At 36.9% G+C, this 24726-nt stretch overlaps 1 protein-coding gene across 1 annotated transcript in view; it reads left to right on the top strand.

Moving 5' to 3' along the window:
• Positions 1–24465, top strand: part of LOC123523052 (uncharacterized) — a 36462-nt gene extending 11997 nt beyond the window's left edge. The window contains exons 9-15 of the mRNA XM_053549377.1: positions 366–641; positions 12330–12434; positions 15374–15476; positions 19177–19274; positions 20273–20350; positions 20851–20928; positions 23275–24465. Of these exons, the coding sequence (XP_053405352.1) occupies positions 366–641; positions 12330–12434; positions 15374–15476; positions 19177–19274; positions 20273–20350; positions 20851–20928; positions 23275–23961 (1425 nt within the window). The 3' untranslated portion in view covers positions 23962–24465. The remainder of the gene's footprint in view (positions 1–365; positions 642–12329; positions 12435–15373; positions 15477–19176; positions 19275–20272; positions 20351–20850; positions 20929–23274) is intronic.
• The last annotated feature ends 261 nt before the right edge of the window (positions 24466–24726 follow it).

The following is a 24726-nucleotide window of genomic DNA, read 5'->3' on the forward strand; positions in this document are numbered from 1 at the left end:
CCATCCAGCTAGCTTACGGAATGTCGGTGGTTCTACCCAGGTGCCCGCTTATGATGAAATAATGCACGGAGGGGCACCTGCGGTCTTCCTCCACCATAAAACCTGAATTGGTGCGACGTTAAACCCAACAAATAATAAATTGAAAACATGTTCACTCCGTAACTTGGTGTTTTTGATATTCCTTCAAAAATTTGGTCTGTGTAAGACCATCTGCCTGATTGTTTAAGAGGCTTGGCAATAAAGTTCCAGAGGTTGTTATTGATTTTCCAGATTTATTTATACTGTAGGCAGACTTGATTATTAGAACAAGACTGATGTAGAATGGTTTTTAAACCAAATACAAGCTAACAAACTTTCTTTTCTAGTTTGATGGTTGTCTGTTCTATCACAAGAAAGCTCACTACACTTTTGGCGCCTCCCCACTTGTTGTCTGGTTGAAACCTTACATGATAGGAGAAATGCTAGACATAGAAATTCCAGAAAGTATGCTCCAACAGAAGCCGGCAAATTATTCTACATACGCAGCTCACATGGAGCAAGTAAAGGAACAAAAGGCACGTTATGCCAAAGAGCGTGAGGAACGGAAAGCTTACAAGAAGAAAAATCGTGGCCCAGATAGGTCAAGACAGTTTAAAATGGATGTAAGTCATGAATGTGATTCTTCAAATATAAGTAAGGAGGGTAATATCTCAAATTCTAGTATAGATGACAGTAATGTAAGTGAAGATATGGAACATCAGGGGGATGCTAACGGCAACAGTGTGACTTGAGTTGGTGCAAGTTCATGGGTATCGATAGGTAAATATTTGCAAAAAGATGGTATCGACCTTATTGTAAGGTTGTAACTGGTTTTTGCTTAGATAGCAGTAATGCTTTACGAACAGTTTAACCGGTTGTTAACTGCATTTTAAGAAAGAAAAGTTTACCTTAAGCAAATTAATTACAAAGTGCCAGTTTTATCTATTTACCAGTGGTATCTTACCAACCAATATTGCTTTTAACATCAAGGCTGTGTGTGATATTATCTTTGTATTGCTTTTAATAGTGTCTTAAACAGGAGCCAGGTAAAATCCCATTACGCTGCAAGAAAAGAGAACGGATGGTCAATTTTATACTTGCTGAAAATCTTGATTCACACACCTATAATTTCTCTGAAAGAAAATACGTTGGAATAGTTATCTTAGTTCAGACTCAGCTTGTTTGATTTTAGTGTTCATGTTCCTTGTTCATTTTTTTTTTTTGAAGATTTGTTATAAAAGTAACAAACAGTTAAAATATATTCTCATCGGGAAAAAACCCAAAGTTCTTGCCTTAATAAGGGAAAGAACTCTTACCTGCACGATTTTCGTTTTAGTTAAAATTAATGTTTTGTCAGGTTACCTATATGGTGCAAGCTTAACCAGACTTTTAAGTTTTTTATTGTTCAGACCGTGTTGTTTGTCTGAAGACTATGAAGAAATATGTCATCAAGATTTTAACGTTAAAATGATTTTACTTAGTTATTTTTTTTGCTATTTTGTGTAAAAAAAAAGATCAAAAATGGATAAGGAGGAGCACAAACACTGATTTATTTTTGCTGTTTTTGAGTTTCTGTTGCATTTTTGTAAAACATTTTTTACTTTCTAGCTAGGACGTAAATTGTCAATTTACGTACTTGTTTTTAGTTTGTGATTCATTTTGGATCAAGGATGTCAGTGGCTACGTCAAACTTTTCATGTAATAAAATTGTTGAAAATGAACCAGTGTTTGTGTTCAATTAATCTTTCTCTTCTCCATTAGTCTATACCAGTAATTCAGCAAGCAAATTAAATCCTTTCTAAGATGTCCCAACGTTTAACAACTACGGTACTTAACTGCATTGTGTTTTTGAATGAATTATTTCTACTTTTCATACCTCATACCCTTCTTCAGAGAGAATCAGTACCTGGAGAATGTTTTGACCTACATTTGTCAGATTTCATACGGTTGATTGCCTGTGGTCAGTGACCACTATTGTTTTTGAGGGTTTGGTAGGTTAATGGTTACAGTGGCCTGAAGACTGAAAATTTTTTTCAGTCAAGAGCAGATTGCGTGGGCCTACAGTTTCCAAACTTAAAAAGCTTTGATTATTGCCTGTGGTTAGTAGATCCCTTTAGGTTTGGAGGTTTTATTTGTCAAAGGTCTAGGTCAACTAATTACAACTCGGAAAACAGCTTGTGAACAATAAATGAAGTATACTTAGGCTTTGGCATGCAGCCTTCTGTCTTCATAGGCTGATTGTCTCTGTTATGTTTGCCATGGTCGCATATCATGCCCCAATTGTCAAAGACTTGGAAGGCACATAGTGTTCCACTTGTCCATCTGTCAGTCGATCACACTTTCTTGTGTACTCAACATCTACCTTGTCAACATGAAATGGATTTGAAAAATGTCCCTGACTTACTCTGTCACAGTATCTTGTTAGCTCACCAGAACTTTGTTCAGGGTGAGCTGTTAGTTTAATTGGATTGTACCTACATCGTGCATCAACATTTTTACTAAAACATCTCTGACATTACTTTAAATTACATCAGACTTGGTCAGTATCATTCTGGCATGGACCTCTATCAAGTTTGACCATATGGTTTAGCTTAGTCCCTTATGGGGGCTAACAACTTCTCATGAACCCCTTGATGGATCTTCATCAAAATTGGTTGTAGCATCTTTAAGAGGCCAATAAAGCTAAGAATAGAAATAGCTTTAAACAACTCGTTAACTGCTCGATGGATCTTCATCAGACTTGCTCAGTAGCAGTATTATGTCCTCTTCCAAATTTGTTCGAATGGAGGTGCTTTGCCACTTAAGGGCCCATTGTAGCTGAAAATAAAAATACCTATTAATAACCTTTCATAAACTGTGTGATGTATCTTCCACAAACTTGGTCTGTACTGTAGCATCATTGTAAGGTCCACTCCCACTTCTGTTTGACTGGGGTCGCTTGGCCCCTTTTAGTGGCCGCGATAGCAGAAAAATAGAAGTATCTAAAAATATCTTTTTCTCATAAACTGTTTTATGTATCCTCCACAAACCTGGTCTGAAGCATTATTATAAAGTCCGTTCCCAAATTAGTTTAAATGGGGGGCACCTGGCCCCTTTTAGGGGCAGCTCAAGCTAAAAATAGAAATATTTTAAAACAACTTTTTCTCATGAACTGCATGATGGATCTTCATCAAACTTATTCTATAGAATCATTGTAAGGTGTTCTCCCAGATTTGTTCAAATGGGCGAGTTTGGCCTCTTTTATGGGTCACTAGAGCTAAAAATAGAAATACATTTAAACTGCTTGATGGATCATCATTAACCTTGATTCGTAGCATCCCTCTGAGATCTTCTCTCAGAGTTATTCAGATGGCATTACTTGACCAGTTTTTCGGTGCTTCCGAGGGATGTGCTTTTCAGATTTTATAAACTTCACAGCAGCGGGTGTTAAGTGCTGTGTGGCGGCCGTAAAAAGTCGCCCCGACTTCATCTCAGTGTTGTTATATTTTCTGGTCCTTCGGGATCATTGATTTCAACTCATTTAGATTTGAAGATTGAATACTGCTTAAGCCTGTGCTAGGGGGCATGGGCAGTGTTGCATTTTCCATTACTGCTCATGAACAGACTCAGTCAAACCGAGTCTGCAATTTTCACTGTTTGCCTTGTTCTCGGTGCTTCCGAGGGATCTACTTTTCAGATTTTATGATAAACACAGTTAGTACCATTAATGATTTAGGGTGTTATACACATACGCAAGGTCAAATGGTCAAGGTCAGGTGAGCAACTTAGGGCCACTTTGATCAACTTGTTAGCTTGAGCTTGACTATTCAAAGAATAGTCTGAGCTGTTGTACTCACCCTGGTGCCGGTGTCTGCGTCATTGGTTAAAGTTTTGCATGCAAGTATGTATAGCCATCATTTAATGGCATATAGCTTTGAAACTTATTTTTTTCTTTTTCTAGGTCAATTACCAACCTCACTGGGTCAAGTCCCATAACTCTTGACATGTATTTTGGCCAAATTAAGCCCCCTTTGGGCGTAGAAAATCCTTGTTAAAATTTTGCATAAAAGTCATAAAATTTTGCATAAAAGTCACTATCTCCAAAACTAATGCAGATGTTGATTTGAAACTTCACATGTGTCTTCTGAGTTATAAAACTAGGTGATAGCGTCCAGTCCCATTAACTCATTTATTTTGGCCAGATATGACCTTTTGGACTTAAAAAATCCTGGTTAAAGTTTTACATGCAACTCACTAACTAAAAAACTAATGTAAATATTGAATTGGAACTTCATATGTTTCTTTGGGTTTATAAAACTAGGTCATTGCATCAAGTCCCATAACTGACATGTTTTTTGCAAATTTATGTCCCCTTTTGAACTTACAAACTTCAGGTTAAAGTTTTGCATGCAAGTTACTATCTCCAAATCTAATGCAGATACTGGATGGAAACTCTATAGATATTTTAACATTTAGGGTAATATTCCTGTTTCTGGGACAACAATTTGAATAGTCGAGCATTGGCTGTCTTACGGACAGCTTTTGTTATTTATCCAAGTATTGCCCCGTTATGGACATTATTAATTATTCTGTTCAGGGGGAATGTTTCATGCAATAATGGCATCATTCTTGTTCAAATCATTTTCAGATCAGTAACTGCAACCTTGGACAAATTGTAATTTGATTGACTGTGGTCAGTAGATGACTTTAGGGTGAGCTATTGTGATCGCTCACCGTCGTCTGTCCATCCAAACAATCCTTTATACCACAGTCACACATACGGCGCAAATAGCTACGTCGAGCTACGGATAGAAACGTAGTAACCCGTATCGATCCGTACCTGAGCCGTACGAATTGATACGGCTTACTACATTAAGGTACGTCTCAGGTACGTTTCAATACGGGTCGATACGGATTACTACGTTTTTATCCGTGGCTAGACATAGCTTTCCGCGCCATATGTGTGACTGGGGTATTAAACAACATCTCCTCCTAAACCACCAGGCCAATTTTGATGAAACTTCACAGGGATGTTCCTTGGATGGTCTTCTTTAAAAGTTGTTCAAAGAATTGAATTCCATACAGAACTCTGGTTGCCAAAACCACAGGTCATAGGGCGTTTAGATTTGGTTTGTAGCACCATCTAGTGGTCCTCTACCAAGATAGTTCAAATTATCCCCCTAGGGTCAAATATGGCCCCATCCTGGGGGTCACATGGTTCACATAGACTTATATAGGGAAAACTTTGAAAATCTTCTTGTCCAAAACCACAAGGCATAGAGCCTTGATATTTGGCATTTGACATCATTTAATAGTCCTCTATAAAGGTTGTTCAAATTATACCCATTGGGTGAAAAGAGGTCCTGCCCCCGGGGGTCCCAACTTTTACATAGACTTATGTAGGAAAAAACTTTAAAAAATCTTCCTTGTCTGAAACCACAAGACCTAGAGCTTTGATATTTGGTATGTAGCATTGCCTTGTAGTCCTTTACCAAAATTAGGGATCACTTGACTGTGACCTTGACCTACTAACCTACTTTCTTGTTTTTAGCTCACCTTAGCTCGGGGTGAGCTATTGTGATCGCTCACCGTCGGCGTCCATCCACACTTTCCTTTAAACAACATCTCCTCCTAAACCACCAGCCCAATTTTGATGAAACTTTACAGGGAAGTTCCTTGGATGGTCTTCTTTAATAATTGTTCAAAGAATTGAATTCCGTACAGAAATCTGGTTGCCATGGCAACCGAAAGGAAAAACTTTAAAAATCTTCTTGTCCAAAACCATGGCCTATGGCTTTGATATTTGGTATGTAGCATCATCTATTGGTCCTCTACCAAGATTATTCAAATTATCCCCGTAGGTTAAAATATGGCCTCGCCCTGGGGGTCGCATGTTTTACATAGGAAAAACTGAAAATCTTCTTGTCCAAAACCAGAGGGCCTAGGGCTTTGATATTTGGTATGTAGCATCATCTAGTGGTCCTCTACCAAGATTATTCAACTTATTCCCCTAGGGTCAAATATGGCCCCGCCCCAGGGGTCAATGGTTTATATAGACTTATATATAGGGAAAAACTTGGAAAATCTTCTTGTCCAAAACCACATGGCCAAGGGCTTTGATATTTGGTATGTAGCATCATCTATTGGTCCTCTACCAAGTTTGTTCAGATTATCCCACTAGGGTCAAATATGGCCCCGCCCTGGGGGTCACATGGTTTATATAGACTTATATATAGGGAAAAACTTTGAAAATCTTCTTGTCCAAAACCATAGTGCCCAGGGCTTTGAAATTTGGTACTGTAAATCACATTATATTCGCGTGATCTTTATTTCGCGATTCCCTGCTCCCTGAATTATTTCGCGGATTTATGAATTTGCGGCAGGAGGGTCTGAAGTATAAATTCGCGCAGGTTCTTATCTTAATATGTTAGCAAAATTCCAATTCCGTAAGTCATGATTGCATTAATGCCCATTCTTTCCTACTGTACCAAATTCATGCACGCCAAAACCTAGTTACACATGGTCCGTAACTGTTATTTCGTACTAGTAATCGGTTACTTTATTCACATAAATTGCTTTTGTTCGACTTATATTTATTGAAAAGAGCCTTTTAATCCTTTATTCAATTTACGGGTGATTATTCTTATTACATTTATAGCTGATAAAATGTTCAAAGTTTGTTACAGTCATTTCATATATAACTGTAACGTGCAAGAATATAGTACAATTGTGTGATAAATTGTCCGCTAATCCCTATTGTTATCTAAACAAAATATGCAGAAAGATTCAGGTTTGTCGAGAAGATAAAGGATGTTATGGACCATCCCCTCAGGCAACACACTGCTTGTTTGACACACACAAAATGTAGTTTTGAGGATTTTTATAATACTTATTAGCCCACCATCATCAGATGGTGGGCTATTCAAATCACTCTGCGTCCGTGGTCCGACGTCCTTCCGTCCGTCCGTCCGTCCGTCCTTCCGTTAACAATTTCTCGTTATCGCATCTCCTCAGAAACTACCAGGGGCATTTTGACCAAACTTTGTCAGAATGATGTATTGGTACTCTAGTTGTGTCCCCCTGAAAATCAGACTGGTTCAACAATTTTTTAGTGAGTTATGGCCCTTTGTTTATTTCTACAATTTACATAGATTTATATAGGGAAAAACTTTGAAAATCTTCTTGTCCAAAACCACAGAGCCTAGGGCTTTGATATTTGGTATGAAGCATCATCTAGTGGTCCTCTACCAAGATGATTCAAATTATTTCCCTGGGGTCTAATATGGCCCCGCCCCGGGGGTCACATGGTTTATATAGACTTATATAGGGAAAAACTTTGAAAAACCTCATGTTCAAAACCATAGGGCCTAGGGCTTTGATATTTTGTATGTGACATCATCTAGTGGTCTTCTACTAAGATTTTTCAAATTATCCCCCTAGGGTCAAATATGGCCCCGCCCCGGGGGTCACATGGTTTACATAGACTTATATAGGGAAAAACTTTGAATATCTTCTTGCCCAAACCACAAAACCTAGGGCTTTGATATTTGTTATGTAGCATCATCTAGTGGTTCTCTACCAAGTTTGGTCAAATTATCCCCCTAGGGTCAAATATGGCCCCGCCCTGGGGGTCACATGGTTCATATAGACTTATATAGGGAAAAACTTTTAAAATCTTCTTGTCAGTAACCTAAAATATTCAAATTTGGACCACATGTATGGTTTTGAGTGGCAAAATGAACCTTGACATGAGTTGACCTTGGTATTGACCTAGTGACCTACTTTCACATTTCTGTAGCTACAGCCTTCAAATTTGGACCACGTGCATAGCTTTGAGCACTGAAAAAACTTTGACCTTGACATTGACCTAGTGACCTACTTTCACATTTTTGAAGGTACAGGCTTCAAATTTGGACCATGTGCATAGTTTTGTGTTCCGAAATGAAATTTGACCTTGATTTTGACCTAGTGAGCTACTTTCACATTTCTCAAGCTACAGCCTTCAAATTTGGACCACATGCTTAGTTTTGTGTACCGAAACAAACTTTGACCTTTACATTGACCTAGTGACCTACTTTCACATGTTTCAAGGTACAGGCTTCAAATTTGGACCACATGCATAGTTCTGTGTTCCGAAAAAAATTTGACATTGATTTTGACCTAGTGACCTACTTTCACATTTCTCGAGCTACAGCCTTCAAATTTGGACCACTTGCATAGTTTTGTGTACCGAACAAACTTTGACCTTTACATTGACCTAGTGACCTACTTTCACATTTTTGAAGGTACAGGCTTCAAATTTGGACCACATGCATAGTTCTGTGTTCCGAAATAAAATTTGACCTTGATTTTGACCTAGTGACCTACTTTCACATTTCTCAAGCTACAGCCTTCAAATTTGGACCACTTGCTTAGTTTTGTGTACCGAAATGAACTTTGATATTAAGATTGACCTAGTGACCTACTTTCACATTTCTGTAGCTACAGGCTTCAAATTTAGACCACATGCATAGGATTGTGTACCGAAACAAACTTTGACATTGACCTAGTGACCTACTTTCACTTTCTCAAGCTACAGCCTTCAAATTTGGACCACTTGCATAGTTTTTTGTACCAAAGTAAACTGTGCTCTTAAGATTGACCTAGTGACCTACTTTCAAATTTCTCAAACTACAGCCTTCAAACTTGATGCACATGCATAGTTTTGTGTACAAAGAACTTTGTCCTTGAAATTGATCTAGTGACCTACTTTTACATTTCTCAAGCTACAGCTTTTGAATTTGGACCACATGCACAGTGTTGTGTAGGGAAATGAAATTTGACCTTGAGCTAGTCAGTAAGTCTTGAAATTTAGAACACTCAAAAATGGCACATTGGTGGGCGCCAAGATCACTCTGTGATCTCTTGTTCTGAATAATATATTGAAATAATTGAAATTGATTCAGTAAACATCGCGTACAGGCAGCTAGTTATCATTGCTGAACTTGACCGTATTTCGGACATTCTTTTCGGATATGTTTGTATGTTATGGAAGGAAACTTACACGTATTTATGAATTCGCGATGCACCCGATCTGCGAAAAATAGCGAAAATTAAAACAGCGCGAATAATACCGGATTTACATTATGTAGCATCATCTAATGGTCTTCTACCAAGATTTTTCAAATTATCCCCCTGGGGTCAAATATGGCCCAGCCCCAGGGGGCACATGGTTTAAATAGACTTGTACGGGGAAAAACCTTTAAAAAAATTCTTGTCTTAAACCATAAGGCCCAGAGCTTAGATAAATAGTATGTGTTATGCGCTAGTGGTTCTTTACCAAGATTGTTCAAATCATGACCCTGAGGTCAATATAGGCCATGCCCTGGTGGTTCCTTGTTTTACATAGACTTATTTGCAACAATGGCAAAGTAATTTGGACCACAAGCATAATGTTTTAATACAGATTTCAACATTCATCTTGAATTGTCTTAACATACTTTCTTGTTTTTGAAGGTACAGCATAGAAATTTGGACTACCAGTTTAATTTTTAAACAGATTTCATTAGTTATCTTGAAAAATCTTTACCTTGACCTACTCACCTAGTTTTTAGCTCGACTATTTGAAGAATAGTATAGCTATTCTACTCGCCCTGGCGTTGGCGTCGCACCTTGATTAAAGTTTTACATGCAAGTACATATGGCTATCATTTAAAAGCATATTGCTCTGAAACTTATTTTTTCTTTTTCTAGGCCAATTACCAACCTCACCTGATCAAGTCCCATAACTCTAACATGTATTTTGGCTAAATTATGCCTCCTTTTGGACTTAGAAACTCCTGGTTGAAGTACATATGGCTATCATTTAAAAACATATAGCTTTTTTAAATCATTTTTAGCTCGACTGTTCCAAGAATTGGGGAGCTATCCTACTCGCCACGGCATCGGCGTGAGCGTGAGCGTCAGACAAATGTTAAAGTTTGTGTACCACCCAAAATATTTTCAAAGTCCATTGAGATAATGCTTTCATATTTTGCCTACTTATTAACCATCATGACCCCAGTCTGTAAAAAGGAGGAGGCAACTCTATCAAGCATTTTGACTGAATTATGGCCCCTTTTCGACTTAGAATAAACGTTAAAGTTTGCGTACCACCCCAAATATTTTCAAAGTCCATTGAGATATTGCTTTCATAGTTTGCATACTTGTTTACCATCATGACCCAAGTCTGTAAAAAGGAGGAGGCAACTCTATCAAGCATTTTGACTAGATTATGGTCCCTTTTCGTCTTAGAATAAATGTTAAAGTTTGCGTACCACCCCAAATATTTTCAAAGTCCATTGAGATATTGCTTTCATATTTTGCATACTTGTTTACCATCATGACCCCAGTCTGTAAACAGGAGCAGACAACTGTATCAAGTATTTTGACTGAATTATGGCCCCTTTTCGACTTAAAATATACTTATTGTAATGGTAAAGTTTTACTCATAGCTTATATTATACTATCAAGCACTGAGAATAGTCGAACGCGCTGTCAACTGACAACTCTTGTTTCTTTTTCTAGGTCAATTACCAACCTCACTGGGTAAAGTCCCATAACTCTGACATGTATTTCGGGCAAATTATGCCCCCTTTGGGACTTAGAAAATTCTTATTGAAGTTTTACTTGCAAGTTCCTATCTCCAAAACTGATGCAGATATTGAATTGAAACTTCATGTGTCTTCGTAGTTATGAAACTAGGTGAAAGCATCAATACCCATAACTATGACATGCAATTTGGCCAAATTATGCCCCCTTTTGGACTTAGAAAATCCTGGTTAAAGTTTTGTGTGCAAGTACATATGGCTATCATTTAAAAGCATATAGCTTTGAAACGTATTTTTTCTTTTTCAAGGTCAATTACCAACATCACTGGGACTTAGAAAATTCTGGTTAAATATGTGTCTTCAGGGTTATAAAACTAGTTGATTGCATCAAGTCTTATAACTTGTATTTTTGGCAAATTATGCCCCCTTTTGGACTTAGAAAACTTCTGTTTAAAGTTTTGGTTGAAACTCTATTGATATTCTGTCATTAGATTAATATTCCTGCTTCTGTGACAACGATTCTAATAGTCGAGCACTGGCTGTCTTAGGGACAGCTATTGTTGTTAGTGAAGCTTAAGCAAAGAAATTTGTTCAAGCATGCAACTAATCTCGGATGAGTGATATGGGGCCATCATGGCCCTCTTAAGATATAGCCTTGGAATTTGAATGACATATACAGTTTTGCACATTAATCTTAAAACTGACTTTCAGTGACCATGAATGTGACCTACTGACCTGCTTTCTTGATATTTTAGCATCAGTTTGACATTTGAAACATGTAGCTCATATTACTCAGGTGAGCAATCCAGGGTCATCATGACCCTCTTGTGTAGGTTTAAGGGGTCAATGTCACAGTGACTTTGATACTTAAAAGGTTTCCAGTCAGAAACTGAAATGGCTTAGGCTTTATAGAATGGTTGAATGTTATCACTAAAGCCTCTGTTGGTCAAGGGCACAGAAACATTAAAACCGAAAATCTTTTCATCAGTATCGTTCTGTATTAAATGGATACATCATTTAAACTAATTTTATAACTAACTGTGATCATTTGATGACCCTTACTGTTTTAGAGGTGAGGTCAAGGTCACAGTGATCTTGAGGCTGAAACAGTTTCTGATCAATAGCAGGAAAACAACAGGGCTTACAGTCTTCAAACTTCATATGATGATTGCCTGTTGTTAATAGGTTGCCCCAATCTTTTTTAAGGTCATCTTGTCTTAAATAATTATATCTTTTGGTAATCCAAGCTTAACTCAAAATGCGTCATCAGAAATAACATCATTTTGTCAAATCATAGTAAGGCGTTTCTAACACCCTACAGGCCATATTGTCTACCATTTATACACGAAACACTGCCAGAATATTTATCTTCCTAAAATCCAGTTTGAACCTAGTCCCTTTGGGAGTCGAAAACTAGGACTAGGACAGTACTGTAGAGGGTCCCATGTGGTTCTGGGATGATCTGTATATGAAAAGAATTGGAACCACTGCCTTACCCTTGCATGATCGTAAGAGGCGACTTATAAGGTCTTAACACTTGGTTTTGCTGTAACAATGTGATTCCAGCAGGTATACAAATTTTGATTCTATCCCTCATGTTTTTATTTCGATGTAAATGAGATGTGAAACCAAACTTTGTAGTCCTGTTTGGCACCATATAACCTATACTGTGTTGGTGCGCTGTAAAACCCAAATTAAAAAAAAAAAATTACTGTAGAGGCCATTGTTGCACACATATTATTATGTAGAAATCTTTTTACTTAGCTGATGGAATCTAAATGGTTCAAGGGGATACCAGACAACTTTGATACAGACTGGTGTACAGTAGCTTGTCCTGTAGGACAGAGATGTCTTGTTATGGCCATAGATGTAAGTACAGCATGTTGTGGTATGTCCATAGATGTAAGTTAAACGTGTCTTGTTATGACCATAGATGTTAATACAACATGTTGTGTTATGTCCATAGATATAACTAATATATGTCTCCCTATGGCCATAGATCTATGTACAACATGTTTCATTACGGCCATAGATGTACGTCTCGTTATGACTATAGATTAAGTATAAATTTTCTTGTAATGGTCATATATGTTAAGTACAACATAACTCATTATGGCCATAGATGTACATGTCTCGTTATGACAATAGATTAAGTATAAATTTTCTTGTAATGGTCATACATGTTAAGTACAACATACCTCGTTATGGCCATAGATATAATAACACATGTCTCGTTTTGGCCATAGATGTGAGTGACTCATGTTTGACCATACATTAAGTATGACATGACTTGTTACGACCATAGATGTAAGTACAACATGTTATGGCCATACATTAAGTACAACATGACTTGTAAGGACCATAGATGTAAGTACAACATGTCTCGTTGCAGCCATAAATAAGTACATGTCTCATTATGGCTGTAGATATAAGTACAACATACCTCGTTATGGCCATATATATAAGTACAGCATGTTTTGTTAAAGGCATAGATGTAAGTACAACATGTCTCGTTATGGCCTTAGATGTAAGTACAACATGTCTTCTTGTGGCCATAGATGCAAGTACAACATGTCTTTTTATGGCCGTAGATGTAAGTAACACGTCTCATTATGGCCATAGATGTAAGTAAAGCATCTTGCTATGACCATGTATGTGAGTACAACATGCCTCTCTTTTGCCTTAGATGTAAGTAGAACATGTCTTATTACAGCCATAGATGTAAGTACAACATCTCATTTTGGCCATACATGTAAGTATAACATGTCTAGTTATGGCCATATATGTAAGTACAACATCTCTTGTTATGGTCATAAATGTAAGTGCAACATGTTTCCTCATAGCCATAGATATAAATACAACATGTCTTGCTTTGGCCATAGATGTAAGTATAACATGTCTTGTTATGGCCATAGAATGATGTAAGTTACACATGTCTCATTATTGCCATAGATGTAATTATACATCTCATTATGACCATAGGTGTAAGTACAACATGTCTTAGTATCTAGTTATGGCCATAGATGTAAGTACGACATGCCTTGTTATGGCTATAGATGTAATTACAACATGCCTTGTTATGCCCAGATGTAATTACAAGTCTTGTTATGGCCATAGATGTATTTACAATATGTCTTGTTATGGCCATAGATGTAAGTACAATGTGTCTTGTTATGGCCATTGTTGTAAGTACAACATGTCTTGTTATGGCCATAGATGTAAATAACACATCTCAGTATGACTTAAGGAGGTAGGTTACCTTGATATTTGTATGTGCGCATGCCCAACCGGAAGCTAACGTGACAATTTACGACGACGTTTACGACAAACTAAATGTGTTTGTATATCCATTCTTCTGAAAAATAATCATGAACCTGCCTCCGATCTAACGCTTCATGGTGTTATAATGCAGAAATAATGAATAAATTTCCGCAGAAACGCTTCAAAACATTGTTGACTTAAAATGACGTCATTGACGTCATGACATTACGTGTCAGTTACCGCGCAAAATTAATGGCTTTTATTTTGAAAGTGCGTAATTCTGTGCATTTTCTTTATTTGAATTATTTTTAAAAAGACATTATTTGCTGAAATATCTTTTAGGAGTCTTTCGCTCTGAATAATAATCAATATTTTGCTTCTTTTATGTAGTTATATTGAAATGTTTAGCGGAATGTAAGAAAATGGATGATGGTAACCAATATTTTTGGGAATATAGTTGGGTGAAAGTTACTTATTACGACCATTTTCAAATAAAAATTGGACAGTTTGATTTGTTATACCTATTTTTCAGTTTCCGTTGATTAATTGTCACTATTATACTAAAACTAAGCTCAAAAATTGTTCAAATTTCAGTAGAAAATTGTGATTTCTTGAATTTAATCGATGTTACCATGGAAACGAAGCCCGTGACCTATATATCTAAATGTAAAACTCAAAAGCGTTGACACTGGTCTATTTAAGGAACACAGCTTCGGCTTTTTATTTTCATTTTAACAATATCCATGAGAATAATAGCAGCATGCAGACCGATCTTCCTTGAAAAATGTCAGACGAAGGGCACTGTTGTAAGTATTTTAAGCTGTGAAATTTGTTTGAATAAATGCAAATAACACGAAAATATTACTTACGTTAAAATAATAAGTTTTAAAGCTACATTAACAAGAAAGATAATTTTATTCAATATTTTTTATACGAAATTACGACAAAAAAGCAAGATATAAGCTATTTTAAACATCTCTGTTGCCATGGTTACTTAAAAATTTAAGAAAAATAGGGTACCATGTAAAGGGCTTGGTATTTTGCTAATAATATTACCCAAATATTCCATATTGGTCATTAACAGAATGGCACTGAAGCCGTCGAAAAACCCGTTTTTATATAGAATTGTCTAAAAATGAGAGAAAATGCGTTACCATGGAAACACGAGCCCCGCGACATATACATTTTAAGCTTATATTAGAAAGCTAACGCGCATACTAGTAAAATTATCAATTATGCAGACTTCTACGGATATCAATGAAACCAAAATACACTGAAAAGTGTTAAATATTCGTATTTTCCTTCTTCTTTCAATATAAAATACATTGGGAGGGTCATGTTCTTCAAACCTTGATAAAAATTGAACTTGAAGGGACAGAGATAATCGAAATTGAGATTATAGCAGTTAAAACATCATATTACACGAAATACAAAATATTGCTGCTGTTCAAGTACTTTGAATTTACCCTGGTAACAAGGTAACCTACCTCCTTAAGAACATACAAAATGAATACTTTTGAGATATATATACATGTTCTAAACTTCAGGGGGAGACTAAATGGTTCAGCAAGAAAGGCTTCAGGCTTCCTGGCTACTTCCTGTCTGTTCTGCCAGGGGGTAATGGAACAGAGTATGGATTTGGGCCTTCAGGTAATTAAGAGCTTTATTTTTTTATACGTATGTATATTTGAATAATTTTAGATTTTTTATGCTCACATGAGAACGAAGTGGTTAGTTTTATAGGATCATTAGATGTCTGTCTTCTGTCTCGTCCACATTTTCTCCAAAGAACCTGTCCTAACACAGAAATGTTTCTTTGGTAAGTCTTTTTCAAATTCCTTTAAATCTTAGTCATCCCAGCAGAATTCTGGTTGCTATGACAACTGAAGGGAAAAAAACTTGAAAAATCTCTAGAACTACCTTTTTAAAGTAATTTCACACAAATGTTCTTTGGTTGATCTTCTGCCAATTCTTTAAGATCATTGTGATATATATTTAAAAAAAATGTGACTGCCAGAGTGTAGGACAGGTTTCTTGATATGGAAACTTTGGGAATCTTTTTGTCAATAAGTGCTATCAGAGACAACTTCTTACATATGTTCCATAGGTGAGCCTCTACCAAAGTCTTTCAGATTATTCTGTTTTGTTAAAAAGATTTCCACTAAGGAGTGGAGCAGTCAGCCTTTTAAGCTCAGTAGGGAGAGTGTAAGACTATGGATCACAGGGTTGCTAGTTCAATTCCTGGACAAGACGCTTGTTCTCCGTGATGGTTTTACAAAAGACATTATTTTACGCCCAAAGCGACGTATTATGTTATGACCCCGGTCTGTCCGTCAGTTTGCAATTTCATGTCCGCTCTGTAACTCCTTGACCCCTTGAAGGATTTCGAAGAAACTTGACACAAATGTTCACCACATCCAGACGACGTGCAGGTCAAGGTCAAGGTCACACTTAGGGGTCAAAGGTCATACAGTTTGTTTCGTGTCCGCTCTGTAACTTTTGAACTGCTAGAAGGATTTTAAAGAAACTTGGCACAAATGTTCACCACATCATGACGACGAGCAGAGCGCATGTTTCTGATGGCTCTCTTCGAGGTCAAGGTCACACTTGGGGTCAAAGGTCATACCTTCGGGCGTATATTGCTCAGCAATCCGGTGCTCTTGTTTCTTAAGTCTTTTCATCCTCGTTACTTGCTGAGAACAGGTTGGTACCAGTAAAGAACCCAAGAACACTGGTTAGGTCTACTGCCTGCCATTACGTAACTGAAAAACTGTTGAAAAATGGTACTTAACCCAAAACAAACAACAAAGCAAAGGGAATGTAGCCCGTTTTCCCTATTTAAGTTTTTTATGCCCCCGAAGGGAGGCATATTAGTTTTCAACTGTCCGTCCGTTTGTTTGTTCGTAGGTTCGTTAGTCACAACGTTAACTTTTTGCATGAAGGCACTTTACTCGCGAACCACTGCACCCAGGACCTTTAAACTTCACATGCTGATAGTACTTATTGAGTATACCACCCCTACTGACTTTGGGGTCAAAGGTCAAGGTCACAGGGGCCAACGTTAACTTTTTGCATGAAGGCCTTTTACTTGCAAACCACTGCACCCAGGACCTTCAAACTTCACATGCTGATAGTACTTACTGAGTACACCACCCCTACTGACTGGGGTCACCAGGTCAAAGGTCAAGGTCACAGGGGCCAACGTTAACTTTTTGCATGAAGGCACTTTACTCGCGAACCACTACACCCAGGACCTTCAAACTTCACATGCTGATAGTACTTATTGAGTATACCACCCTACTGATTTTGGGGTCACCAGGTCAAAGGTCAAGGTCACAGGGGCCAATGTTAACTTTTTGCATGAAGGCCTATTACTTGCAAACCACTGCACCCAGGACCTTCAAACTTCACATGCTGATAGTACTTATTGAGTACACCACCCCTACTGACTTTGGGGTCACCAGGTCAAAGGTCAAGGTCACAGGGGCCAACGTTAACTTTTTGCATGGAGGCACTTTACTCACGAACCACTTCACCCAGGACCTTCAAACTTCACATGCTGATAGTACTTATTGAGTACACCTACCCTACTGACTTTGGGGTCACCAGGTCAAAGGTCAAGGTCACAGGGGCCAACGTTAACTTTTTGCATGAAGGCACTTTACTCGAGAAATATAGCACCCAGGACCTTCAAACTTCACGTGCTGATAGTACTTATTGAGTACACCACTCTTACTGACTTTGCGGTCACCAGGACAAAAGTCAAGGTCACAGGGGCCAACGTTTACTTTTGCATGAAGGCATTTTACTCGCGAACCACTTCACCCAGGACCTTCAAACTTTACATGCTGATAGTACTTTATAAGTACACCTATCCTGCTGACTTTGGGGTCACCAGGTCAAAGGTCAAGGTCACAGGGGCCAATGTTAACTTTTTGCATGAAGGCACTTTACATGTAAACCACTTCACCCAGGACCTTCAAACTTCACATGTTCACATGTTCATAGTGCTTATTGAGTACACCACCCCTACTGACTTTGGGGTCACCAGGTCAAAGGTCAAGGTCATGCGGGGGCATTTGTCACCATTAGTGACAGCTCTTGTTTTATAAAGTTTTTCAGAACCTGCAGACCTGAATTCAATATGATTTTACTAATCTGTGTGTCAAAAAACATGGTCACCAAAGGGCTTGGTCACTTTTCCATACATGTATGTAATAGAAGATTGAAAGATCACTCTTCAGAAACTACTGGTCTGATTTTGAAATAAGTTCAAAGAAATTTTCTGTCTGTAACCCTACAGTAAAATTATTTTGGTTTTCTTAAAACATGCCCAGCAGGTGGCATATTCACTTTTTGCTCTGTTCATATAGTGGAAACTTCAAATCTGAAATGCTGTTCCAGTTTCAAAATAAGTTCATACTTATTTCCGTTATTTCGCAATTTTGTATCTGCTCCGTGAACTCTTGAACCTCTTGAAAGATTTTGAAGAAACTTGACACAAATCACACATCATCTCGATGTGGTGAACATTTGAAATGTTCACCACATCGAGACGACGTGCAAAGCTCATGTTTTTGATGGCTGGCTTCAAGGTCAAGGACACACTTAGGGGTCAAAGGTCATATGTCTTTGTTTTGTGTCCGCTCTTTAACTCTTGAATTGCGTGACAGATTTTAAAGAAACTTCACACAAATGTTCACCACATCAAGACAACTTGTAGAGCGAATGTTTCGGATGGCTTGCTTCAAGGTCAAGGTCACACTTAGGGGTCAAAGGTCATACCTTCGGGCATATATTGCTCTGCATTACAGTGCTCTTGTTGTTGTAATTTTAATTAGATGTCTTGTAACACAGACAGTAAAATATTACTAAAGTAAGACATTATTGATTTTTAACCAAAGAAAAAAATGTTACTAACTTGCATAGATTGTCAGAATTTCTAATGTGTAATTATTTAATTTTTGGGGCATAACATTTACAGTTTTGGAAAAAAACTTTTCTATTGGGACAAGAATTCACAGATTCAAATTTTGATAGGAACCTAAATGGAAAATTTGTTTATTTGTCAGGATTTGTTTTGCTTTTTTTTTGTTTATTGATTCAGTCTTGAAAATTAGTCCTCCTCCCCTTGAATGAAAATTAGTTCAAACTATATGTAGTAACTGTAATTATAACAATCTATAGATAATAGGTTATTTCTGTTAAAGATACTTCAACCATATGAGTGATTATGACTTTCAGTAAAAGAGAAGTGTTGACAAAAATGTTGGTCAATGTTAGATGCAGTTATCCCTGTTTTCTGTGTTTTGAATGACTGTAAGATGTTTTTTATTTTACTTTATTACAGTTGTGACGTTACTAGACTGTGTCTACCATGAGGAAATGATGACATACTTTGTTCTGGACTGTATCATGTGGGCATCAAATGACGTTAAAGAGTACCCGGTTTGTACCTTTAATACACTGCATTACTAACAGGAAAAATGTTGATCTGATTACAAGGTTGTGAGTAAAAAAACAGCTTATGATTATATACTACCAGTTTTAGAGGTTATATAATTATATACCTCTGCCATTTTTTGGGGGGTGCCCGTGGCCTAATGGTGAAGATTGTAGACTTCCAATCACTTGTCCCTCATAGATATGGATATCGTGTGTAGAATTCCTAATGTTAGGAAGCCATCCAACTAGTTTATGAAAGGTTGTTGGTTCTACCCAGGTGTCCACCCGTGAGGAAATAATGCCGGGAGGTGCACCTGGGGTCTTCTTCTTCCATGAAAAGCTGGAAAGTCGACATATTACCTAAAGCTATGTTGATGTGACATTAACCCAACAAAAAAAAATCTGCCATTTTTAGAGGTCATGAAATTATGTACTATCATTTTTAGCATTAATATAATAATATACTTTCAGTGTTAGAGGTTGTGTATTATATACTACCATTTTAGAGGTTATATGATTATATACTGCCATTTTAGAGGTTGTGCTAAAATCCTGTCCATAACAACATACTCAGAAAATAAGCATTGTTCTCGTACGTAACCTGATTGTTGTTATGGAGACTAGTTAAGTTGTAGTTCAAATTTATGATTCATGCTATTTGTGTAGGAAGCCAAGTTTTGATATAAATGCCTAGTCTGAATTATTCAGTATTCTAAACTATTTAAAGAGAGTTAAAAGACCCAGTATCCAATAATAAGATTCAATTTGGGAATATCTTTTTATGTCTTTTTTGGTCAAAGGTTTTGGAAAGGGTTGTTTTGATAATTAATGTTTTCATTTGAAGATGACACAATGAATTTTATATATTTGGGATATCACTTTTGCGATTCAACTGCTTTTATGTGGAAATTTGTCCCCCATGATTATTTAATAGATTAATGATTTTACAGTGCAATAGGAAGCTATGTTTAACAGATAATAAACTTAGTTTCTCTTTTCAGTATTCAGACAGAATGAAGTTCGTAAAGAGAGAAATTATGAAGAGACCAGAGTTCAAAAATATCACAGATCTTAATATGGTGACTATATATTTATGTCTGTCTTTTCTTTTCAAAGAAGTTTTGGTCAAGTTGTTTTAAAAATTATTGTCATTTCATTGCAAGTGGCATGAGCAACAATGGTGAACATGCATAATATATAAAGAAGCACACTGTTTTGCTTCAACCTCTCCCATTTTGAAACTACACTGCAGTGGATCCATGATAAGCTTCCTCTGGCTGGTAGTGGGTTTTTGTTTTTGTTATGGAGGTAGGGTGTTGCTGTTTGAGTGAAAGCAAACACCAATTAAATTTAAAGAAATGCATAAATCCTTGAGTTACAGTGTAAATTTTTCCAGTCAAAAGGAAAATGTTGAAAAGATGAAGCCCTTTTACTGATAGGTACAAAATATCACTTGTGAAATTTTTGAATTTCATTTACCTCAATGTATTTCATATACAGACATATGTTATTTCATAACCTAAAACAAGCTCTGTTATAATACATACTGAGATATTTATAAGCTATTGAAATATTTCAGTTCAAGTTTGTGCCATTATATCAGTATGACTGTACGATGGACGGCCTTGATCTTTGCCTTAGACAGTCTACATTTGAGGTAAATATTCTTTATGTAATTTATACTGTAAAAAAGCTTTCATTCTGTAATTGAGTACTGAATGCAAGAGCTGTCTCAGATTATTTTATGAATACAGTATAAGCTGACTGAAAATTTTTATGCTCCCCAAAGGGTGAGCGTATAGTTGCTGCTTTGTCCGTCCTTCCATCCGTCCGTCCGTCACACTTTTGTCCGGAGTATAACTTGAAAAGTATTAATGGCATTTGATTGAAACTTCACATAATCATAGAGGCCATTGAGACAAAGTGCAGTGTGAAAGAATCATAACTCTACCTTACCTAATTTTTTAATTATCTCCCTTTATTGTACAAAATAAGGCTTGTTCGGAGCATTTCTTGAAAAGTATAATTAATGGCATTTCATTGAAACTTCACAAAATGATAGAGGCCATTGACGGGAAGTGCAGTGTCAAAGAACCATAACTCTACCTAGTTTTTGAATTATCTCCCTTTATTATTTCATGACATTTTTGCAAATAGAAATTTTTAACAATGTAGATATTAATGAAACTTCTCTCAGTCTTAAATAAACATATGGTCTATAATGCTGTGAAATAAAATGTATAGGTCTATGTGCTAATTTTTAGCTCACCTGAGGACAAAGTGCTCAAGGTGAGCTTTTGTGATCGCCCTGTGTCCGTTGTCCGTCGTCGGCGGTGTCGGCGTCGTCAACAATTTGACTGTTAACAATCTAGAGGTCACAATTTTAGCCCAATCTTAATGAAACTTGGTCAGAATGTTACCCTCAATAAAATCTTGGACGAGTTCGATATTGGGTCATCTGGGGTCAAAAACTAGGTCACCAGGTCAGATCAAAGGAAAAGCTTGTTAACACGAGAGGTCACATATTTGGTCCAATCATAATGAAACTTGGTCAGAATGTTACCCTCGATAAAATCTTGGGTGATTTCGATATTGGGTCATCTGGGATCAAAAACTAGGTCACCAGGTCAAATCAAAGAAAAAGCATGTTAACACTCTAGAAGTCACAATTTGGGCCCAATCTTAATGAAACTTGGTCAGAATGTTACCCTTAATAAAGTCTTGGACGAGTTCGATATTGAGTCATCTGGGGTCAAAAACTAGGTCACTGGGTCAAATCAAAGAAAAGGCTTGTTAACACTCTAGAAGTCACAGTTTGGGCCCTATCTTAATTAAACTTGGTCAGAATGTTACCCTCAATAAAGTCTTGGACGAATTTGATATTTGGTCATCCGGGGTCAAAAACTAGGTCACCAGGTCAAATAAAAGGAAAAGTTTGTTAACACTGTAGAGGCCACATTTATGACTATATCTTCACGAAACTTTGTCTGAATGTCAATCTTGATGATCTCAAGATCCAGTTTGAATATGGTTCTAGTAGGATCAAAAACTAGGTCACCAGGTCAAATCAAAGGAAAAGCTAGTTTACACTGTAGAGGCCACATTTATGATCATATCTTAATGAAACTTGGTCAGAATGTTAAGCCTGATGATCTGTAGGTCAAGTTCAAATCTGGGTCAGATGGGATCAAAAACTAGGCCACTAGGTCAAATCAAAGGAAAAGCTTGTTAACACTCTAGAGGCCACATTTATGACTGTATCTTCATGAAACTTAGTCAAAATGTTAATCTTGATGATCTTTAGGTCAGGTTCGAATCTGGGTCAGGCGGGGTCAAAAACTAGGTCAAATCAAAGGAAAAGCTTGTTAACACTGTAGAGGCCACATTTATGACTGTATCTTCATGGAACTTGGTCAGAATGTTAATCTTGATGATCTTTAGGTCAAGTTCAAATCTGGGTCATGTTGGGTCAAAAACTAGGTCACCGGGTCAAATCAAAGGAAAAGCTATTTAACACTGTAGAGGCCACATTAATTACCATATCTTAATGAAAGTGGGTCAGAATGTTAATCTTGATGATTTTTTGGTCAATAGGTCAGGTGAGCGATACAGGGCCTTCATGGCCCTCTTGTTGAGTTATTTGACCATGATTGAAGTGGACCCCACATTTCAAATTAATTTTAAGACATTATTTTGAATTAAACTTGTCAGATGTTTTAATATCATATTTCAACTTTAAAAAGATATTAACAGTGCCATTGTAATAAATTTTTTCACAGGTTGCCATTAATTCATAAAATGATTTCATTTCCCTATTCCAAATCCAGGCTTTACTCTACGTTATCCGGATAATTGACATTGCGCCATCACTTTTGGTTTATCAAATGTGCAGAACTACCTTTAAGATACAATAAATTGATGGAAATATTTCAAGCAGTGACTCCTTTAAATGTTGAAGTTACAGAACTTTGGACTTTGCATTTTTGTTTATTTTTTTCTGTAGGTTGATGGTATATTGTTCTACAAAAAGGACGTGAAGTATAAGTCAAATGAAACGGATGAAGTACTCTGGATAAAGCCATATATTTTACCAGATGTGTTTGAGGGCATCGCAGTGCCAAGCAAACTTATGTCCCAAAAACCTGATACATACACTGATTTTAATTCATTTATTGATGATGTTGAACATGGTAGAATTAAAAGTAAAAAGAACAAAAAGAAGAAATCAAAGGGATTTAATCCAAGTGTAAAACTAAATTTACCTCCACCAGAAGAGCCAGTTAACAAGGGAGGTAACAAAAAGAAAAAGAAGCAGGGACAGCCCCAGGGAAGCAATATGGGGAGAGGTTATGGGCGAGGAATGATTACTGGACAAGATGGACCTTATTCTGGCCGGGGAGTAAGAGGCAGGGGAGGTAAACAAGAAGACAGTTATGGACGGTTACTGGCAGGAGGTGATAGGGGTCAAGCTATTTATGGTAAAGGTGCTTTATCCGGGTATAGTTACTATGGTGATGAAAGGGACTATTACTATCCTGATGCTGGCTATGGATCGGATGTAAGAGGTAGGAGGGAACGTGGAAAGCAACGAGATCCATATGGTATGGCAGACATGGAGTCGGCATTGTCATACTACAATTATGATGGTGGGCGGAATTCAAACCGAGGTCGGCATTACCAGTTGTTTTAAAAATTGTCAGTATTAGGAAAATAAACTAGGGTCGATGTGTTCTTAGTTTAGCCTAAGAAGGTGATGATATTAGAGGTTAATGTTAAGGTCTGTGAAAAGTGTTCAGTTTTCAGTCAGCTGTCTGTTAACAGTGTTGTGTTTTATACTTTTCTATGGATAACTGATAAGAAATTTAATTCATATTTGAAGACTGCATATGTAAGTATCCTCTTTGATGTGGTAAAGGATATTTAACCTATGTTTTTTTCTGTTTTAGTAGTCTTACTTCAACTTCAAGACTGTGCAAATGTGAATTTTAAATCATTCCTCCTGTCCCTGATAATGAAGCAGTCAATATATAGCCCAAAAATATTGTACAATTGTTGACTGGTAATTTCTTGTATATTTTTGTGATTTAAAAGTTTGTTACCTTATCCATACTGTTCAAAATTGTGTCTCCCAGCAATGTATTATACTGATACGATGAAATTTATATGTCACAGATATACACATATTCATTGTTGAAGTAAAGGTCATCCTTGATCTGAATTTTCCTACAGATTGTCTGTTTCACCACAGTTGATGTACAAAAGAATTTAATCAGAGTTCATATGACTGGAATTTTTCCAATAATTTACAGAAAAAATGTATGTTCCAGAGGGGACAGGTAAAGAAAGTTTGTTTTTTTCATGTTACCAGTTTTATATACATGTTTTTGTACAGATTTGATTGCCTGCTTTCCAGAACAATATAAATATGATTATTACATCAGGGCTCTTAACATAC

This window comes from Mercenaria mercenaria, chromosome 8 (assembly GCF_021730395.1).
Source record: "Mercenaria mercenaria strain notata chromosome 8, MADL_Memer_1, whole genome shotgun sequence".
NCBI lineage: Eukaryota > Metazoa > Mollusca > Bivalvia > Venerida > Veneridae > Mercenaria > Mercenaria mercenaria.